This window comes from Panthera uncia, chromosome E1, assembly GCF_023721935.1.
Source record: "Panthera uncia isolate 11264 chromosome E1, Puncia_PCG_1.0, whole genome shotgun sequence".
Taxonomy (NCBI): Eukaryota; Metazoa; Chordata; class Mammalia; order Carnivora; family Felidae; genus Panthera; species Panthera uncia.
In genome coordinates, this window is record NC_064814.1 from 42,156,085 (window position 1) to 42,178,401 (window position 22,317).

The following is a 22,317-nucleotide window of genomic DNA, read 5'->3' on the forward strand; positions in this document are numbered from 1 at the left end:
AGATGTATCTGAGTAAAAAAGTTATCTGAGTTATCAGCTACATAAGCAGACTTTATAAATCCCATGCAGTGGCCCATGAATCTGTATGACATGTGGGGTCAAGAATGCCATCACCCACACTGGGTGTAGAGATTACTTACAAATAAAGAAAATTTTTAAAAATGATTAATTTTATATTATGTGTTTTTTTAGCTCAATTTAAAAATCCAATTTATACATTTTTTTTCTTTATAATCAGTAACTTTTGTATCCTGTCCAGGAAATATTTGTTTATCCAAGTAATGATGGTAGTCCCATGTTTTCTTTTGCTTTATGATTCTGAGTTTTATGTTTAGGTCACATGATTCTTCTCAAAGTAATTTTTGTATATGGAATGATATATGAGCCAAGGTTTATTTATTTTTTATACAAATAACCAGTTGTTTCAGCAGGATTTTTTTTTTTTTAGAGAGTGTGAGCTAGGGAGGGGCAGAGAGAGTGAGAATCCTAAGCCGGCTCTGTGTCCAGCACGGAGCCCAACTCGGGGATCAATCTCCCAAACTGAACCGTGCAATCATGACTTAAGCCGAAATCAAGAGTCTGAAGCTTAACTGACTGAGCCTCCCAGGTGCCCCTCAGCAGGATTTGTTAAAAAATACTTTCCTCTTTTAATTAACTTGACTCCTTGGTAGAAAATCCAATTAACTATGTGTGGCTCTGCTTCTGGATTTTATTCTGTTCCTTTGGTCTATTCAGCCTGTCCTTATACCAGTACCACACTGTTTTGGTTGCTGAAGTGTATGTCTTCCAATTTTTGTATGCTCCTCAAGATTGTTTTGGCTATTCTTTGTTTTTTACATTTCCATATAAACTTGAGAACCAACTTGTTTATTTCTTTAAAAGACCTGCTGGAAATTTAACTGAAAACTGCTAAATGGGATCTTTTACATTAATTGCCTGCTTAGTTAACAGCAGAGTGGTCTTAAAATGCTTTTGAAAGAAATGTGTTGCTTTATTTTATTCTTTTTTCTCTATTGTTTGTATGTCTAGGTTACAAGGCAAATGCAAGAACATGAGCAGGACTCTGAGCTTAGAGAACAGATGTCTGGCTATAAGAGAATGAGGCGGCAACATCAAAAGCAACTGATGACTCTGGAAAATAAGCTAAAGGCTGAGATGGATGAACATCGCCTCAGATTAGACAAAGATCTTGAAACTCAGCGTAATAATTTTGCTGCAGAGATGGAGAAACTTATCAAAAAACATCAGGCTGCTATGGAAAAAGAGGTGACTGATTCAGTATTATTAATTTGTGACCATCCCAGAATTAACCAAGATAACATTTTGATATTAGAGTATCTTTTCCTCAGAACCAAGCAAATCGATTGGAGAAAGGGAGGGACATTTATATAACATGTGTAGTATGAAGTACTGTGTCTGGGAACCAGTAGACATGGGATTGTTTCCTGATACTTGATAGGTTTATAGTGTCACGGTGGGTAAATCATTCAACCTTTCTGGCCCTCAGGTACTCTGGTTATCTGAAGAGTTTGATAAATCACCTATCAATAAGGTGGCTCAGGTCTCAAAAAAATCATTCATGATTCTCTTCCTTGTGTATTTTTTGGAAATCTTCCTTAAATTTATACCAGCATTTTTATATCAAACAATAATTAAAGATTAAGAGATTCAGATTAAGGTTTAGCCCATTTGTTTATTTACAAATAAATGTCATTCTACTATATGATAAAAGTACATTTTTTAGTATTAATGTTTTGTGAAACCTTTTCTTCTAAAGGTTTTTGTTGTCCCATCAGTTTCATTTTATTTTGATAGTCAAATTTGTCAAGTACAATGTAAGCTTCTCAGTAAATTCACAGAATACCTTCAGATATGTCTGACTAGTCCACAGTGAGGCATTATTTATCATAGCTACCCTATTCACCCTTCTTCTCCCCCAAAAAGAACCACTATCTCTTTATCGTAGTGGCTTATAATATAAATTTATTAATTTACATATTAATAAATATTTATCAAAATAAATATTTGATTTTGAAATCATTTGGTGAAAGAAAACTACCCTATTGGGCGTTGGGTAGTATTTTCAATAACTTAGGAAGAGGTAGATTCTAACATACTTAGGAAAGCAATTTATGAAACAGGATGTAGAATATGATTACAGATTTGTTTTAAAAAGATATATGCTGGGGCGCCTGGGTGGCTCAGTCGGTTAAGTGTCCGACTTCAGCTCAGGTCACGATCTTGCGGTCCGTGAGTTCGAGCCCCGCGTCGGGCTCTGGGCTGACAGCTCAGAGCCTGGAGCCTGTTTCCGATTCTGTGTCTTCCTCTCTCTGCCCCTCCCCTGTTCATGCTCTGTCTCTCTCTGTCTCAAAAATAAATAAACGTTAAAAAAAAAATTAAAAAATATATATATATATATGCTTAGAAAAAGTTAGGAATATGTACCAAAATGTTTATATTGGTTATCTCTGGGTGCTAAAATCATGGAAGATTTTCCTTCTTTGTGTTTTTCTGTACTTCATAAATGTTCTACAATGTTTATGCATTGCATATATAATCAGATATAAGGTGTGCATGTCAGTCATTAGAGCGTGCAACTCTTGTTATAAGTTGTAAGTTTGAACCCCATGTTGGGTGTAGAGATCACTTACAAATAAAATCTTTAAAAAAGAAAGATAACAATATGATGCATATATCTGATATTTAATATTTTCATATTATTTAACATATAAATAAAGGGTCAGGGTTTAACTTGAAGAGAGAGAATCTTAAGTAGGCTCTGTGCTCAGCACAGAGCCTGCCATGGGGCTCCATCCCATGACCCTGGGATCATGACCTGAGCCAAAATCAAAAAGTTGGATGCTCAACCAACTGAGCCATCCAGGCGCCCCAAAGATCATCTTAAAGACAGGTTCCATTTTATTGGTTCTCTGAAATTCAGATATGGATGCTAAGTAACAATTATGAATAATTTGGTGGGGAGGATGCCTGGGTGGCTCACTCAGTTAAGTGTCTGACTCTTAATTTCGGCTCAGGTCATGATCTCATGGTTAGTGAAATTAAACTCCATTTGGGGCTCTGTGCTGAGCATAGAGTCTGCTTGGGATTTCTCCTCTTTCTCTGCCCCTTCTTCGTTTGCGTGCATTTTCTCTCTCTCTCTCTCTCTCAAATAAACTTTAAAAAATTAATTTGTTGGGTATTCTCATTTTGGTAATACTTAATGCTGATTTTCTACACTTGATCTTAGCCAAAAGGCCGAGAAGCAATGTTGATTTTCTATTTTTGGTTGAAAATTACCTCCTTGGTAATGTCTTATTAAACTGTTGCCTTGAATGTATCAATTTAACTAATTCGATCCATTTTCTAAATTTCTATAGGCTAAAGTGATGGCCAATGAGGAGAAAAAATTTCAGCAACATATTCAGGCTCAACAGAAGAAAGAACTAAATAGTTTTTTGGAGTCCCAGAAAAGAGAATATAAACTTCGAAAGGAACAGCTTAAGGAGGTACTTATTTTATAAGCATTTTCAAGCCAGTTGTCTGCTTACTGATTGTATGTGATGTTGATCGACTCATAGAGCCACTAAGATAACATTTTTTTTTGTTTTTTGTCACCATAAAATGTATATCAGTTTGAATGAAGACATTCATTATAATCAATTACTCTTCAGTGGATTGAGATTCTCAGTTGAGTAGGGTCTAAAAAGAATCGTCTCCTGCCAACAGAAGTTATTTTACTTATAATAGCTTTTGTAAGCACTTATTAAGTAACTGAATGATTAGAAATAAAAATATGTGAGCTGTGAAACAAAAAGCCGCACATTTCTTTCTGTATAACAGGAGTCAAACTCTATACTAGAACATTGGGTTTGAAAAGATTATAAATAGGATTCCCAATTGTAAATAAATATCCAACAGCATGCAGTTTCCCAGTGCAGTAAGAGTTAAATGTTAATGGATATATTAGTTTAAATAATCTTTTAGGTGTATAACTTGTGTATGTATGCCTGTGTGTGTGTGTGTGTGTGTGTGTGTGTGTGTGTTCATTTGGAATAGTGATTCTCAGTGTAGAGGAAGGGACATACTAGAGTTTTGGTGGGGAAGTTTCCTGGCAGAAGATTTTGAGAAAGACACCCTTGGGTATAATGTGGCCCGTGTTCTCCTTGTCTCTTTCTATACTGTGTGTGTATATATGTTCTCTTTGGAGAACTACTAATTTATGTGTTTGTTTTTATGTGTTTGAATATCTTGTGAACTAAAGTTATAAAGAATTGGTCTCTTTCTTGAATAACAGGGGAAGGACCATAAGGTTAGTAGTCTCTGAAAAATCAACTTACACTTAGGAATGATGGCTGATTTGTATTCTCTGCAATATTGATGTTTTTTTAGGTTGAAAATATGCTAGTATTAACATCCTAGGGTTTGTCTCATTGAGTGTATCATGAATGTTCTCATCTTGCCCAATATAAATGCAATTTCATTTTAGATCGTTTCTAAGATGATATTTAAAATGCTATAGAGGGACACTTGGGTGGCTCAGTCGGTTAAGTGTTCTGACTCTTGATTTCAGCTCAGGTCATGATCTCACTGTTCATGAGTTCAAGCCCTGCATCAGGCTCTGTACTGACAGTGCGGAGCCTGCCTGGGATTCTCCCTTTCTTTCCCTCTCTCTCTCTGCCCCACTCCCTCACGTGCACAAGTACGTTCTTTCTGTCTCTCAAAAATAAATAAATTTTAAAAATGAATACAATGCTGTAGAAAAGCATTGGTTTTTATTTCTTTAGTGGTATTATAATGCCAAATATTAAATACCACTCATAAATAATGTCTCTGTTCTCCCCTGGTTTTGTTGATTTTCCATTTAATTTCCAAGTCTTTTATATTGAGTACATCCGTAATCTTGCCAAAAGCTTGATATTTAGAATGTCAAAAACCAACTGAGACATAACTGTATTGTAGCCCTAATTTTAATTTACATTTGATTTTCCCCTGAAAGCACCACCTTCTGTCTATTCTTGGGATGGATTTAAAGAAAGATATGTTTTACTTCATTTACCAATTATTATGTACTTTTGAGTCATCATACTTGTAGTTATGCAGAACCAAAAGGTATGCATGTTTTCTAATGTATTTTTCTCTTTTCCTGTCCTAATTCACCGGTAACTCAAGAAAAAGGAAACTATTTACCTAACTCCTTAAGGTCATTGCCCTGTTTGAGCATTAGAGAGAACACAAATTCAGTACTTTTATTTAAATTTACCAGCTACCGGGGCGCCTGGGTGGCTCAGTTGGTTAAGCATCCGACTTCAGCTCAGGTCACGATCTCATGGTCCGTGAGTTCGAGCCCCACGTCCGGCTCTGTGCTGACAGCTAGGAGCCTGGAGCCTGCTTCAGATTCTGTGTCTCCCCCTCTCTCTGACCCTCCCCCGTTCATGCTCTGTCTCTCTCTGTCTCAAAAATAAATAAACGGTAAAAAAATAAAATAAAAATAAATAAATAAATTAATTAATTAATTTACCAGCTACCAAATATTACATTAACTACTTTCATGTAGTTAATTTTTATGTTTTTTTCTTTTTCTCTTTCTTTCTTTCTTTCTTTCTTTCTTTCTTTCTTTCTTTTGCTTTAATATTTGTTTATTTTTGGGAGAGTGCATGTGAGGGAGGGGCAGAGAGAGAGGAGGACAGGATCCAAAATGGGTTCTGCTCACAGGCTGACAGCAGCAAGCCCAATGTGGGGCCTCAAACTCACAAACCACTAGATCATGACCTGAGCCGAAGTTGGATGCTCAACTGACTGAGCCACCCAGCTACCCCAATTTTTATGTATTTTGAACTGAGTTGTTTTTTTGTTGCCAGGAACTGAATGAAAACCAGAGCACCCCAAAAAAGGAAAAACAAGAATGGCTTTCAAAGCAGAAGGAGAATATACAACATTTCCAAGCAGAGGAAGAGGCTAATCTTCTCCGACGACAGAGGCAATACCTAGAGCTGGAGTGCCGTCGCTTCAAGCGAAGAATGTTACTTGGACGCCATAACTTGGAGCAGGACCTTGTCAGGGAGGTATGTTTGAGTGATATGAAATCAGAAATAAGTCCCATCACATTTCAGTTATAAGGCCTTTGCACTCATTCTCTCTGCCTAGATCCTTCTTCCCCAGATACCCAATCTATATAGCTAGCTCTCTCTCCTCTCCCTTCTTTAAATGTTCTTCTTTGTACTTTTTTCTCTTACACATACACTTTTTGGGGGAAGTCTCTCTTCCCAACTAGAATGGAAATTATGTGAAGTCCTAGGTTTTGTACAGGTCTTTGTATCCCTAGTGTCTGGCCCATAGTAGGCATTCAATAAATATTTATTAAATAAATAATATTTATTATTTATCCATGAATGAAGTATTAATTTTTAAATATGAGAAAATTAATTGGATGATTTATGCCTTTTGATCTGAAATGAGTGCCATGAATTGTGTGTTACCACTTAACACATGGTTATAATCATACATTTATTAACTGGTCAAGTGTAGAAACTCTTATCAAAATGAAAACAATTTTTTTTCATATCAGGGATAACTGTGAACATAGATAAATTTATTTCCAAGATGGCTTAAAATAAGCTTCAAGTATAGCATAACTGTTCAAATTCAGTAATAATTAAAGAAATTGAAATTAAAACAGTTGCATCAATTAGATAAGAACAATTAAAAAGACTGGTAACATGGGGAAATGGACAGTATTGGTAAGTATAAAGTATAAACTGATACTGCCCTTTTGGAGTATAATTCAGCAATAGGTTTTAAAATTTAAAAAAATAAAATTTAATATGCATCTATATTTTTACCAAATCTACTTCTGGGACTGTATCCTAAAGAAATAATAACATCAGGCGCCTGGGTGGCTCAGTCGGTTAAGCCTCTGACTTCAGCTCAGGTCATAATCTTGTGGTTTGTGAGTTCGAGCCCCACATCGGGCTCTGTGCTGGCAGCTGGAGCCTGGAGCCTGCTTCAAATTCTGTGTCTTCCTCTCTCCCTGCTCCTCCACTGCTCATGCTCTGTCTCTCTCTCTGTCTCTCAATAATAAATAAACGTTAAAAAAAATTTTTTTTAAAAAGAAACAGTAACATGGTTATATGATGTATCTATCATGCCATGGATATTTATTGAAAATTTGTTTAAAGCAGAAAAATGGAAAAATTAGGAATTGCAAAGCAGTAGCTTACTATTGAAACTTAAATTTAAAAACAATTTTTTTTAATGTTTATTTTTGAGAGAGAGACAGAACGTAAGTGGGGGAGGGGCAGAGAGAGAGGGAGACACAGAATCTGAAGCAGGCTCCAGGCTCTGAGCTGTCAGCACAGAGCCTGATGGCGGGGCTCTAACTCATGAGCTGTGAGATCATGACCTGAGCCAAAGTTGGGCGCTTAACCAACTGAGCCACCCAGGCACCCCTTACCATTGAAACTTAAAAAAAAAAGATCTTTATGTACTGATCTGGTGAAGATGTATGTCCATTATATTTTTAGGTGAAGAAAGCACATTACAGGCCTATAATATATATTGGTATACAGTTTTAAAACTATAGGTTTTGTATAACAGATGTGTCATGATAAGCATGGGGGATATTTTGGAAACATTTGCACCAAACTGTTGGCTTCTGGAGAAAGGGCAAAGGAGGCAAGTTTAACTTCTACACTTCTACAGTGTGTTTGGGTGTGGGTGTGTCTGTTGTATGTGATACACTTGTTTCTTGTATTCTGAAAAAAATTTATTGAGCATGATGTGCTAGGTATTATTCTGAGAACTTCACATTTATGAACTTGTTTCATCCTCACATTAAATCTATGAAATTGCTATATTATCTTCATTTGAGAAGTGATGAAGCTGAAGCCAAGAGTTTAAATAACTAATCCAAAGACTTACTGCTCATCAGTAGCAGAGCTATGATTTAAAATACAGGCAGCCTAGCTCTACAGTCCATGTTTTTAACCACTACACTACATTGAGTATACTGCATGTAATAGACTTGAATAGCATACTCTGAAAAAATACACTGGATGACTTGTGAACCCTCTTCAAATATAAAACTAGGAAACAATAAAGAAAGGAAAGAGGGGAGGACATTAAACCTCTTGAGATAGATTTGGTACCTTTTAAACTCACTGCATGAAGTAGTGTTAATGAATAGTAAATGAACAGTGTAAGGAAATGTGCTAATTGTTTATTTACTACAGCAAATATTATAAAACTCTAATACGATGCAGCCATTATTACATCGGAGGATTACATCTATTTCTTGGTTATTCTGTTTCTTAGGATTTTTTTTCCAGGCATCATACAGCAGTAAATTATACTTTTGCTTTTTGTGTTGTGGATTAGGAGTTAAATAAAAGGCAGACTCAAAAGGACTTAGAGCATGCCATGCTACTGCGACAACATGAATCCATGCAAGAACTGGAGTTCCGTCACCTCAACACAATTCAGAAGATGCGCTGTGAGTTGATCAGATTGCAGCATCAGACTGAGCTCACAAACCAGCTGGAATATAACAAGCGAAGAGAACGAGAACTAAGGCGAAAGCATGTCATGGAGGTTCGACAACAGCCTAAGAGTCTGAAGGTACCCCTTTAACCTAAGCTTCTTGATAAAGGGGGAAAAGAGATAAAATGCATCCATGTAAACCGTAAAAGTCTAAGAGGTCTGGCATACAGAATTTGAATAAACTTTTTTCTTTTCATTTTAAGAATGTTTGGTTAGTTTTAATGTGGAGTGTCCATAGCTGTAGACTTTTTGCTTACGTATTTTTCAGCAGCGTACCAAAACTTTTGACTGTGGGAAGTACCATAAACATGAATCAAAATTCTTACTTTAAATGTACCCAAAATGTGCAATGCTGATATTACAGTCTACATGTCAACATGGTAACCTGTTGTCTTCTCACTGTTGTCCCAAGTAATACAGTTTTGGAATCTTATTTCCTCTAAATATGATTTGTTTCCAGAAAAGGCACTAAGTTCTTAATCAGCACAAAAGCAATGAATGAAAACTGCTTTTTTATCCCCTCTCCCTTCATTATCTATACTTACCGTAAGAGGAACAAGGGAATCATCACAGTGTTACCCCCAGTCTGCTTGCTTGCTTTCTTTGCTTGGTAGTGTAGGTAAAAACCATGGTAGTTGGAGGTATAATATTTTTTTTAATTGGCACATCAGGGTAAAGCAAATTGTTATATGCCTCCCTCTCCAAAATAAGGAAAAACAAGTGTTGGTGATATATAATACAAAGGACTTTAAATTTTGTATTTATTTTGAATACAGGAACTCATTCATATAATATGAAATTCAAAATATACCAAAGTATATTATAAAGATTTCCCCCTCTCTGCCTCTCCAGCCAGCTGATCTAGCCCTGAATCAACCAGAGTTAACAATTCTAGGATGTTTTCAAATTTTATAACTTGTAATAAATACTTGAAGGAATATAATCAATCACATTAATCTTAATGAGCAAAAACAAAACCATCTACTACATAAGCTGTTGTCTATAGTAGTACCTCAGTTAATTTTATTTACATCCATTAAAGCCTACATCCCACAGTATTTCCTTTTTAAACTTTACCCTGACCCCTTTTATTTGATAATTTAACTATAGAACTGTTCTTTGTCTTACCTGAGTAACTGTCCTGGAGTGAAGTGCAGTTCATTCACAGAGGTAATCTATGTTAAAATCTATACCCAATCATAACTCTGATTCCCACCCAACTCCATTCTAATAGGCTGTCTTGAATGAGATATAGAAGCAGAATTAAAGTGTTTTACCCTTTCCTTGTGAAGGATAAAATTTCACTTTGCTATGTCTTCAAAATAACTAACATCAATTAAAGAGTAGCTTGTGTTGACTACCCATATAACCTTCATTAGTCATTGCTTAGAAAAACTGGAATTCATAATGATTTTTCAGCTTTGTTTTGTCTTTGTAATGAAGGTCTTTGTCTACAGAACAATTTCCCACCAAAAGATTTTTAAAACATGTCTGTAAAATTAGTTACCATTTTATTTATTTATTTTTAAATGTTTATTTATTTTTGAGAGACAGCAACAGAGAGCAAGCAAGGGAGGGGCAGAGAGAGACAGACACAGAATCCAAAACAGGCTCCAGGCTCTGCAATGCGTGGGGCTAGAACTCATGAACCACGAGATTATGACCGGAGCCAAAGTCGGACACCCAACCGACTGAGCCACCCAGGCAGGCACCCCAGTTATCATTTTAAAGTCAGCAGTACCCAGAAGTAAACCAAACTGAAAGCTTGTGAGTTTTCTATAGTCATACCATAAATCTAATATGACTGCATTTCGTTGAGACTTGGAATAGGTAGTTGTTTGATATTTAACCCTTCCTCTCTGTTTCCTCTTGTTGGAGCCTTTTCAGTTTGAAAGCTTATAAACACTAGACTTGATTTTTACAGATACTGTACAAAAAGTGAGGAAAAAGTAGTGTTTCATAGTCATGGACTTTGAATAGAAAGCCTCCTTTTCTTTATTTTTTAAAGTTGACAAACTTGTGTGCAAGCAGGGGAGGGGCAGAGAGAGAGAGGGAAAGAGAGAATCCCGAGCAGGCTCCACACTCAGTGCAGAGCCCAATGTGGGGCTCAGTCTCATAACCGAGAGATCATGACCTGAGTCGAAATCCAGAGTTGGACACTTAACTGACTGAGCCATCCAGGCATCCCTAGAATGATTCCTTTAATGACCAGTGAGCTCAAGATTTTCCATAAAGGAAATCATCCTGTTACATTAGTAGGGAAGAAAATCACGATACTTACTTAGTTATATATATCTATCTACTTGCTCAATTTGAACAAAACAGACTAGATTTTAACACTAAGTCGTTCCAATTTTATTTGACTAAATCGTAACAGTTGTCTCTTTCAGCTTTCTTCAAGACTTTAATGGGGACTAGGGGGACTTTAGTTTGAGCACTTACGTAAGTTGGAGTTGGGGTACCATTTCTGTAAAATGGATTGGGTAAACACTTAATTGCCTACTCGGCTGTTTCTTCATCTGTCATCCAGATGATAGTGTTAAATGATTAGAAACAACTGTAACTGTGTTCTAGTTTTCATTTGAGTTTAGTATTGAGGGATACAGTTTATTCTTGGTTATAAGTATATTAGTATTATTCATGTGAAAAAATTTTCAAGTTCTTTTTTCTTACTACACTAATATAGAATGATAATTTTCTTGATATAATATTTTAGAAATAAAAACTTTTAAAAGAACGAATGTTATACAGAGGCAGGAGAGAATGTCTAAATTGTATTGTTTGATTCCTAGCTAAGTTAGAAGAATTTTGTTAACCAAGGACAGCATTTAAGTGTGGCACTACCAAGCATAGAGTTTTGCTTGGTCTCTACTAAGCAAGAGTTTTGCTTTCTAGCTAGACAATTCTTGACCCTTCACAGAATAAAGTATATGACTATGACATAGTGCTTCAGTTGGTGTGAAATACGGAAAAGGTCTCTTTGGGGCGCCTGGGTGGCTCAGTCGGTTGAGCGGCCGACTTCGGCTCAGGTCATGATCTGGCGGGTCTGTGAGTTCGAGCCCCGCATCGGACTCTGTGCTGACAGCTCAGAGCCTGGAGCCTGTTTCAGATTCTGTGTCTCCCTCTCTCTGACCCTCCCCCGTTCATGCTGTGTCTCTCTCTGCCTCAAAAATAAGTAAACGTTAAAAAAAAAAAAAAAAAAGGTCTGTTTGAGGTTGTAGTATTACAAGGGGTGGTGAATAGTTCCTTGACAAGTGTTTTACTTTGGTGTAATACGTGCATTTGTTGCACACTGAATCAACCAATCAATATCTAGCAGTATTTATATTTAGGTAAAATAATTTCAAGTGTAGTTTCTGCCTTAGTGTAGTAAATGAATATATTCTCATTTACAGGCTTACTCAGTATACTTTACAGAATTATATCTCATCTTGTTAAATCTTAAAACCTGAGTTCAGTGATTAGCAAAAACTAAAGCCAAAACTCTCTGTCTTGGAGCTCAATTATTTTATCTCAGAAATATTTATTTAGCTCATGGCTCTTATCACTCCAAGAAAGGATGTCCTCTCCCTTGCCCCATGACTTTATTTTTTTTAATTATTTTTAAAATTTTTAAATTTTATTTAAATCCAAATTAGTTAACATATAGTGTAATAATGACTTCAGGAGTAGAATTTAGTGATTCGTCACTTACATATAACACCTAGTGCTCATCCCAACAAGCGCTTATTTGGCCCAGTACCCCCCCCCCCCCCCCCCGCCCCAACACCTCATCCCATAACTTTTGTTTGACCTTTAAAAGGTTAGTTAACTTGACTGACTTTCAAGTTTTTGCTAAGGATGTTTCTACCTAGTTTATTTCCTTAAGGAAAAGAATTGTATGAAGCAATATTAGTCTGTTACTAATACCCTGCTTTTGTGGAATCTTTCATACACTATGTAGTTAGAGTTGAGGTTGTTATTAAAAGAAATTGAAGCAAAGTGTTTCAGATATGGAAGAGAGTAAATATGCTTATTTTCTGCCTCAGAGATTTGATAAAATATTGTCTGGCCAATAAAATACTTTGCTACATGTAATCAATGAGAAGAAATTTGATTTTCTGTCATTAATATATACCATAATCAAAGCTAATTTTAATACCTGCTCATCACTAAATTTACTAACAAAATAATGACTATTGCTTGAAGTCCTGTGATAAATGAGGTTCTTGATATTTTAATGTTTTAAATTAGAGCTTTTGTTATAAAAATGCATAGAATCCAGTGGTTTGACCCAATAGCCAAGTGTAAAAGTACCTGCGACGTTATGATCTGACCTTTTTGTTTTCTCCCTTTCTCCTAGTAGCCTTTCTTTTAATGAAAACCTAAGGTATACCAAATGCCAAATGTTAAAAATTTATGCATCTATTTTTTTCTTCCCAGTCTAAAGAACTCCAAATAAAAAAGCAGTTTCAGGATACCTGTAAAATCCAAACCAGACAGTACAAAGCATTAAGAAATCATCTACTGGAGACTACACCAAAGAGCGAGCACAAAGCTGTTCTGAAACGGCTCAAGGAGGAGCAGACCCGGAAGTTAGCCATCTTGGCTGAGCAGTATGACCACAGCATTAATGAAATGCTCTCCACACAAGCTGTGAGTTTGTTTTATTTAGACAAAATAAATTTAGTGCTCCTTTCTTTCTACCAGCAATGAAATCCCAGCAATTAAAATACTAGTTAGAAATGATACTTCTCCTGCAGCTTGGGAAATAATGGTGATGGTCCATATTCTTCCTTCTCTGAGCATTGCTTGGAAGTATGCATGATGTATGCAGAATTCTTATTGATACATTCAGACATGAAGTTTTATTTATTTATTTATTTTTAAAATCTTTCCAGGGAGGGGTGCCTGGGTGGCTCAGTCAGTTAAGTGTCTGACTTCGGCCTGGGTCATGATCTTACCATTCCTGTTCCTGAGTTCAAGCCCCACATCAGGCTCTGTGCTGACCTGAGTTCAAGCCCTGCTTCGGCTCTGTGCTGACAGCTCAGAGCCTGGAGCCTGTTTCAGATCCTTTGTCTTCCTATTTCTCTGCTTCTCCCCTATTCATGCTCCGTGTGTGTCTCTCTCAAAAATAAACATTAAGGGGGCGCCTGGATGGCTCAGTCAGTTCGGCGTCTGACTTCGGCTCAGGTCATGGTCTCACAGTTCATCAGTTTAGGCCCCGCATCGGGCTCTGTGCTGACAGCTCAGAGCCTGGAGCCTGCTTCAGATTCTCTCTGCCCCTCCCCAGCTCATAGTCTGTCTGTCTGTCTGTCTCTCTCAAAAATAAACATTTTTTAAAAATTTTTTTAATTAAAGTCTTCCCAGGGAAGTTTCTCTTTTTATAAATTTTACTTTGAGAGAGTCAAAGAGAGAGTACATATGCACATGCGCATGCAGACACACACACACACACACGCACGCACGCACACGCGCAAGTTGGGGAGGGGCAGATAGAGAATCCCAAGCAGGCTCTGAGATGTAAGCAGATCCACCCCCCTCACAGCTGGAACTAAGGAACTGTGAGATCATAACCTGAGCTGAAATCAAGAGTCGGAGGCTTAACCAGCTGAGCCACCCAGGTGCCCCAGACATAAAATTTTTTTGTTTTGTTTTTTAAGTTTATTATTTATTTTGAGAGAGAGAAAGCACAAGCATGAGTGGGGAAGGAGCAGAGAGAGAGAGAGAGAGAGATAGAATCCCAAGCAGGCTCTGCGCTATGGGCACAGATGCTGATTTGGGGCTCAAACTCACAACCCGTGAGTTCATGACCTGAGCCGAAGTCAAGAGTTGGATGGTCTATTGACTGAGCAACCCAGGTGCCCCTAGACACTAAGTTTTAAACAAGCTCTCTGCCAGTGCCTCTTAGCACATGCCTGTTGAGGCTTATCCAAAAAGCATATCAAGATTGGAACAGCAGCTTTGTTAGGTAGTGGGTAAAAAGTAGTACTATATTTGGAATCCAAATGGTAACATTTGAATAGAAATGTAAAATATTTTCTATATAAGTTTCATAAACATGTTTTTTTGGTATTTTAGAGTCTGTAGGCCAGGAAGCAAAATTGAGGATATTATGTGGATACTTATATAGCTATTTAAAATGTAACTACTTCAAATGTAAAAACCATTCTTAACTAGTGGAGTATATAAAAAAATGAAAGCAAAAAAACCCAGCTGCTGCCCAGATTTGGCCAGTAAGCTGTTTGCTGGTCCCTATGCTGTAGTTATTTTCATTGGAGAGAAAACATTCAGAGTCATACATATTACCTGATCAGATTCTAGATTTTTCTTACGAAAAATATGGTTATTTAGCCATCTTCCAAAGAGCTGATGATAGCTTTATCTTCATAAAGATAAAGGTTACTAGACCTTCCTTTTTCAGAGATGTTCATTCCACGACATGAGAGAGAACAATTGTATATCCTACAAAAGAGTAGTCTGTCTTCTTTCACACCTCCTCTTTTCCATAGGTCAGGAATAGAGCGCTCACAGTTAGATATATTTGTTTTCCTTCTTTCTTTCAGCTACGTTTGGATGAAGCACAGGAAGCAGAATGCCAGGTTTTAAAGATGCAGCTGCAGCAGGAACTGGAGCTATTGAATGCATATCAGAGCAAAATCAAGATGCAAGCCGAGGCACAACATGATCGGGAGCTTCGAGAGCTTGAACAGAGGGTCTCCCTCCGCAGGGCACTCTTAGAACAAAAGGTATAAGTAATATGAGGAAGGTAATTGTGCTAGTGTTTGCTTTTAGCAAAAGCATTTTATACATATTTTTCATATTGACAGAGGTGGCATTGGATTGTTTTCATAATACCATATTTCCTTAATTCTAGTTTTGGTAGCGTTTTGCTTTTTCTTTAAAATTATTGATTTGGGTGCTTGGATGGCTCAGTTGGTTAAGTGTCTGACTCTCGGTTTTGGCTAAGGTCATGATCTCAGGGTTTGGAGTTCGAGCCCTGCGTTGGGCTCTGCTCTGAAAGCGTGGAGCCTGCTTGAGATTTCTGTCTCTCTGCCCCTCCGTGGTTTGCTCTTGCTCTCTCTTAAAAAATAAACACTTAAAATTAAAAATAAATAAAATTATTGACCCAATAATTAACCTTATAATTATTGAGTTCTAAACATCAAGGAAATATAATTAAGTAGTAATTGCTAGAAAAAGGAATATGGGGTTCTGTGAAGACAGTTGAATTGGGAGAGAGTAGTTCTGTCTCTGTGTTCCTCACTTCTTTTGTGTACCTTCTCTCGTTAAGGAGATTGGGGGTGAAAAAGGAGATTGGAGAAAAACTTGGATAGTGAAGAAACAGAACATTAGTAATTGCCTGGGAGAAGCAGGAATGAAGCATCAGGAATATATACTTGTACATCTTGGGCCTGTAACTATACAGATTGGTGGAAGATTATTAGAGGGCGGGAGGTAAAACCAGTTCCACATAGGTGAAAAATCAGGCTGAAAATGTTACTTCTAGACGTATCTTCACTTACTTATTTTTTACTTATTCTTTGTCAGATATATTAAAGAACAGAACTATAATCTCCAAATTCATTTCATCCTTTAAGGTAGTAGAGCTGTGTGTGAGTATTATGTATGTTTTAGGGAAAGGGTGATGGGCAGAATTTTGAGAGGAAAAGTATTTGTTTTTAGAAGTATACTTAACCCTTAACGCAGGGGTTAGGGGCTGTGACAACCCATGCAGTTGAAAATTTGTGTATAACTTTTCTTACACATTATAAAATTGACCGGAAGCTTTACCGACAACATAGTTGATTAACACATACTTTGTATGTTATATGTATTATATACTGTATTCTTACAGTAAAGTAAGTTAGAGAAAATAAAACAGGTATTTTTTTAATGTTTATTTTTGAGAGAGCGCAAGTGGGGGAAGGGCAGAGAGAGAGGAGACAATGGATCCGAAATGGGCTCTGTGCTGACAGCAGCAAGCCCGAGGTGGGCTTGAACTCATGAACCAGTGAGATCATGACCTGAGCCAAAGTCGGAAGCTCAACCACCTGAGAGCCACCCAGGTGCCCCGAGAAAAAAAAATATTATTGAGAAAATACATTTACAGTACTGTACTATATTTACTGAAAAAAACCCACATGTAAGAGGATCCATGTCATCCAAACTTGTGTTGTTTAAGGAGCAACTGTAGTAGAATATCAGTTTTATCTAGGATTCAGAGCTATGTTCAAGAATTCCTGGGCCATAAGCTCCCAACAGCTGGTATAGTCTTAGGTCCATTGTAAGTGAATACTTTTCTAATGGTCTTGCCTAATGAAAGTTGTCATTGTTTCTGGATAAAAATACAATGCCTTCTTGTATTAAAAAATAATAGTCTCAAAAAATCCACTAAGATGTTACTATTTCCCTGGGACAGCTGTCTTTATTGCTGGCTTCTTTGAGAGGTATTTGCTTCTATAAATTATCTCAGTTATGTTTCTCACTCAAGATGAGAAACATAGAACACATATAAAATTTGAGAAGAATCTAGTTTGGGGATAAGCAGGTGGCTCTGTTCGTTAAGTGTCTAACTCTGGATTTTTGCTCGGGTCATGATCTCACAGTTTGTGGGTTTGAGCCCCACATCAAGCTCTGCTCTGGATTCTCTCTCTCACCTCTCTCTGCCCCTCCCTGCTTGTGCTTTCTTTCTCTCTCAAATAAATAAACTTTAAAAGAAAAAAGAAAAATCTAGTTTGTACTATGTACAGATTTCATAAATATGATTCCAATTTGAATATTTAAAATTCACTGTAAAGTTCTGTCTCTTATGCTTCAAAATTATCACTAAAAGGAAAACTTCTATAGTATCGTAGAAATAGTGTTGTGAGAGAAATATAGGTACTATTATAATATATTTGTATTTTTATAGCTCCACCTAGTGGTTGAGAGTTAAACAGTGCTAATTAGTATCTTACTTAGGTACAGTCTTATTTCAATATATGAACCAAAGTTTACATGTTCTGCAAAGCCTGGTGTAAAACTGTACCCACTGGTAAAGACGCAGTGGTACTCTCCTGCTGCGTAGGAGTACTGCTCCTACTGCGTAGGGGGACTGTTAGTCCATTTTGAAAAGCAATTTGGATGTATATGTTGAGCTTTAGAATTGTTAAGTATTTAATATTTTAAGAATTTAGTCTAAGAAAAAGAAATCCAAAATATAGGGGGGAATATGCATAAAAATTATCACTATAACATACTTTATAATGGTTTAAAACACCTAACCATCTAGGTTACTGGAAGGATGGGGGCTCAGGCAGGGGTGGAGGATGGATTAAATGGGTGATGGGGATTAAGGATGGCACGTGTTGTGATAAATCACTAAATCCTACATCTGAAACTAATACACTGTATGTTAACTAATTGGAATTTAAATAAAAACATGGGGAAAAAAAAAATAAAACACTTAACCATCTGAAATAGAGATATAATTAAGTAATTATGACCAAGCCAATGAAATCTTCTTACTCAGCCATTTAAATGATGGCTACAAAGACAGTATTAATATGGGGAAATGCTTATGATATGTTGAATGAAATAAAAATGACAAAGTATACTTAAAGTGAATTGAAAGAATGCTAGTAGTGGCAGTATTAATACAGAGATTTGATTGATTCTTCTTTTTTTTTATTATTTGAGAGAGAGTGCCCACAAGCGAGTGGGGGAGGGACAGAGAGAGAAAGGAGATAGAAAATCCCAACCAAGCAGGCTCAGCACTGTCAGTGCAGAGCCCGATGAGGGCTCGAACCCACAAACCGTGAGGTCATGACCTGAGCCGAAATCAAGAGTCAGACACTAAACCAGCTGAGCCACTCAGGTGCCCCAATTGGTTGTTTTTTATTTTTAAAATATTAACTTTGATAATGGAAAGTGCTTATGATATTTTAGTATTAATAATAAAAGAACAATAGGGTGATAAATAGTGCTTTGAGTTGCTGCTTGATTTTTAGGGCTAATGTTTACATTTCAAGTGAAGCGCATGACTATAAAGTAGTTGGGTCATTTGGCAACTACCAAGTCCATGTACCTTCTCTACAAAAACTTTGAAAATTTTTAACAGCTATTTTTCTGCACTTTGTACCTACTGGTTGTACAGATAAGAAACCGTCATCTGAAAATAGAGGTGAAATCAGAGTTGTTCATAGATGAATAACAATTCTCTTTGAAGATTGCTTTCAGCCTCCAAATGAACCAAAAATTGTTCCTTTAGGTTGTTGAGACACCAACAATGTAAGCTGCACTTGACTCACATGAGGTCTTATTACAACTTTTCTTGCTCTTCCTTTACATAAACAGCAAGATAACATAACTATAAATGTTAAATTCCATGTGAATTTTAGACATGCATGAAAAGTGGCAGTGTCTTTGAAGTATAAATGGGCTTTTTTATTATCATTGAATTTTCTTTCAGTATTTCACAGCATCAACAACATGGTTGGTAGGTGTTTTTTTTGTTTGTTTTGTTGTTGTTATTGTTGTTTTTGTTTTTATAATTTTTTGAGGGGGAGGGCAGAAGGAGAGGGAGAATCTTAAGCAGGCTTCACGCCCAGTGCAGAGTCAGAGGTGGGGCTCGATCTCATGACTGTGAGATCATGACCTGAGTGGAAACCAAGAGTTGGATGTTCAACTGACTGAGCCACCCAGGCACCCCTCAGTATGTCACAGCACCAACAACATGGTTAGTAGTTTTTAAGTAAGAATCGACAATTGGAATATTTTATAGGACCTTTCTTTGTGGAACATAAAAATAATCACATTTAATTTCAAAGGAGATGGGTTGGAAGAGCCTCTCAAAAGTCTTAATTATGGTAATTCTTATCTACCCAGTGAAACCACCTTTCTAATTTTCAGAAATAACTAACATCTTTTAAAAGAAATGGGAATTAATATAGCCCATCACAAATCTTAGTTTTCATTTTTATCTTGTTGAAAAATGTTCTGAGTTTAAGTGACAAAACTAATCAAAATTAAAACTGTGCTTACTAGATAAAAGGTTGAGAAACATTAATGTGTAAAATATATATGTATCTATGTATCTGGTTGCTGTACCCCAACCAGACACATAGATACGTATATATTTTTAAGTAGGCTTCACACCCAGCACAGAGCCCAGTGTGGGGCTTGAACTCATGACTGTGAGATCAAGACCTGAGCTGAGACCAAGAGTCAGATGCTTAATGAACTGAGCTGCCCAGGTGCTCCAGTGTGTTTAATGCTTTTGTCATGAGTTTCCTTCATAATATGCAGGACATCTGGATCAGTTATATACTTAGCACATTCTCATCATTTATTAGATCCCTTGAATTAAAATAAATGCTTTTAGCAAATGGATTTTTGAAAGTTTTACATAAAAATATTTAAAAGAAAAATTTGAAGTTCTTTGAATCCTTAGAGATATGTAAATTCTATATGAATCGGGTATTTTATATAAAGAGAGTAAAAGTGGAAAATTATTTTACAAATTCACAATCATTTTTCTTAAAACTTGACAAGTTTAGGGGCACCTGGCTGACTCAGTAGATCATGCGACTCTTGATCTCGGGGTTGTGTGTGAGTCCAAGCCCCATGTTGGGTGCAGAGATTACTTAAAAATAAAACCTTAAAAAAAAAAAAACTTAAAAAAAAACTTGACAACTTTAGAAAAACATAAATAGAAATTAAGATGTCTTTAGTCCCACCATTCAAATCACCACAGTTAACAATTTGATGTCTTTCCCTCAGAAAAAGCATTCATGTGTAATCTTAAATTCTTCTTCAGCCTTGGTATGAAGTGCTTACTGTAAAACTTTGTAACACTTTAGTACTTAGAATGTTCAATAATTTTCATACTCTTCTTACTGGAATCCATCTGGCCATAATAATTATTATTTTATCATTTTCTCATGCCCTTACACGTGTTCCTTCTGCTGAAAATATCTTTTCCACCCCTTTGTCTTCCTGGTAGATCTGTTTTCTTCCTTCAGAATCCAGTTTCTGCCACCTCCTCTGAGAATACTTTGCCCTCGTCTCTCTCCCTTATAGAGTGAATCACTCCATCCCTTTTTATTTTTGTACCTTATAAATTCGTTATTATGTCTTACCACATTCTATTGAGATTTTGTATTTGCATGTGTCTCCCATGCTAAACTTCATATTCTTTAAAAAGGGTACTTCTGAAAACTTGATACATAAGAACTAAACATTTGTTGAATTAAAGTTCTGCAGAGAAGTGACTGTTGGCTTAAATCATCAAATACCTTGATATCTGATTTAATGCTCCTTTATCTCTTTTTATCTTTTAAAAACTGTTTATGGAAATTTTCAAACATACACAAGTAGGAATTAGTACAATGGAATCCCCCAGTACTCACCACCCAGCTTCAACAGTTACTAATATTTTGCTAATTTTTTCTTATCTATCCCCCTGCTCCACACCCACAGCTTTATGTGGTGGAGGCAGGAGGTGGGGAAGAATGTCTGGAGTATTTTAAAGCAAATTTCAGCATACCATCATTTGACTCCTAAATATAGATAAAGACTTTTTGAATTTAACATAATGATAATTCCATTGTGATATCTAAGAAAATTCATAATAAAATTTTAATAATGTTTAATACTCAGTCCATGCCTAAGTTTCCCCTTTTATCTCAAAAATGTCTTAAGTTGGTTTATTTGGATTGGGGCCCAGACAGAGTCTACACATTGCATTTGGTTAATTTTTTTTTTTTAAGTTTTTAAAATTTATTTAGAGAGAGAGCGAGAGAGAGAGAGAGAGAGAGAGTGAGCTGGGGAGGGGCAGAGAGAGGGAGAGACAGAATCCCAAGCAGGCTCTATGCCACTAGTGCAGAGCCAGACATGGAATTTGAACTCCTGAACTGTGAGATCATGACCTGAGCCAAGACCAAGAGTTGACTGCTTAGCCAACTGAGCCATCCAGGCACCTATGGTTAATTATCTTTTAAGTCTTTTAGTCTGTAACCACTCCTGCCCCCCCCCCTTTTTTTTTTTTACTGAGGATTGGATCATTTACTCTGTAGGAATTCTCACGTATGAATTTGACTTATTTCATTTTTGTGGTGTCATTTAATGTATTCCTGTCTCCTTTACTTCATATTTCCTGTAAACTGGTAATTAAATCTGGAGGCATGATAATATTTAAACTTTCTTTTCTTTCAAAAAATTTTGCAGGTAATTTTCATAAGGGTTACTGTGTACTTCCTTTTGCATCACATCAAGAGATACATAATGTCTAGTTGTCTCACTTTTAAATGATATTAATATTGATCAGTGGGTTCAGGTTTTGTCCATCTGATCATTCAAGAGTTCTCTATCAACCTTTTTTTTTTCATTATCTATTGACTGTTATGTATTTTTTAATATTAAAAAAAATCCTATACAGCCAACTATCTTTATTTGTAATACCGTCCAGTTTTTCAGAACTGATGATGATGGCTACCCAGCTATGAATCTTTAGCTACATAGAATCTTCTAACTTTTTAATGAAAACTTTTTAGGTTTTTTGGTTTGTTTGTGTTCACTTAAAGTTTTGGTCTGTCTAGAATATGGTATTAAGATGGGGTTCCATTTCCTTCTAGATATTAGCCAATTGTGCTTCCATTATTTTTTTCCCATTAAGTACTGCTTTTGTCTTGCATTAAAAGCCTGCAAACTGAGATCTTCATTCTAATTCTATTTTACTAATTATATGTTTCACACCAATACCATATTTTATTAGAGTGACATTATGGGATGTCTGATAGGGCTAGTTTCCCCTTACCCACG

The 22,317-nt window shown here is 36.4% G+C and overlaps 1 protein-coding gene across 2 annotated transcripts in view; it reads left to right on the top strand.

Moving 5' to 3' along the window:
• TAOK1 (TAO kinase 1) overlaps window positions 1-22,317 on the top strand; it is a 144,621-nt gene that overhangs the window by 111,283 nt on the left and 11,021 nt on the right. For both annotated transcript variants that reach the window (XM_049637950.1, XM_049637951.1), the window contains exons 14-19: window positions 1,030-1,266; window positions 3,378-3,506; window positions 5,859-6,062; window positions 8,374-8,613; window positions 12,958-13,170; window positions 15,081-15,263. In XM_049637950.1, the coding sequence (XP_049493907.1) occupies window positions 1,030-1,266; window positions 3,378-3,506; window positions 5,859-6,062; window positions 8,374-8,613; window positions 12,958-13,170; window positions 15,081-15,263 (1,206 nt within the window). The remainder of the gene's footprint in view (window positions 1-1,029; window positions 1,267-3,377; window positions 3,507-5,858; window positions 6,063-8,373; window positions 8,614-12,957; window positions 13,171-15,080; window positions 15,264-22,317) is intronic.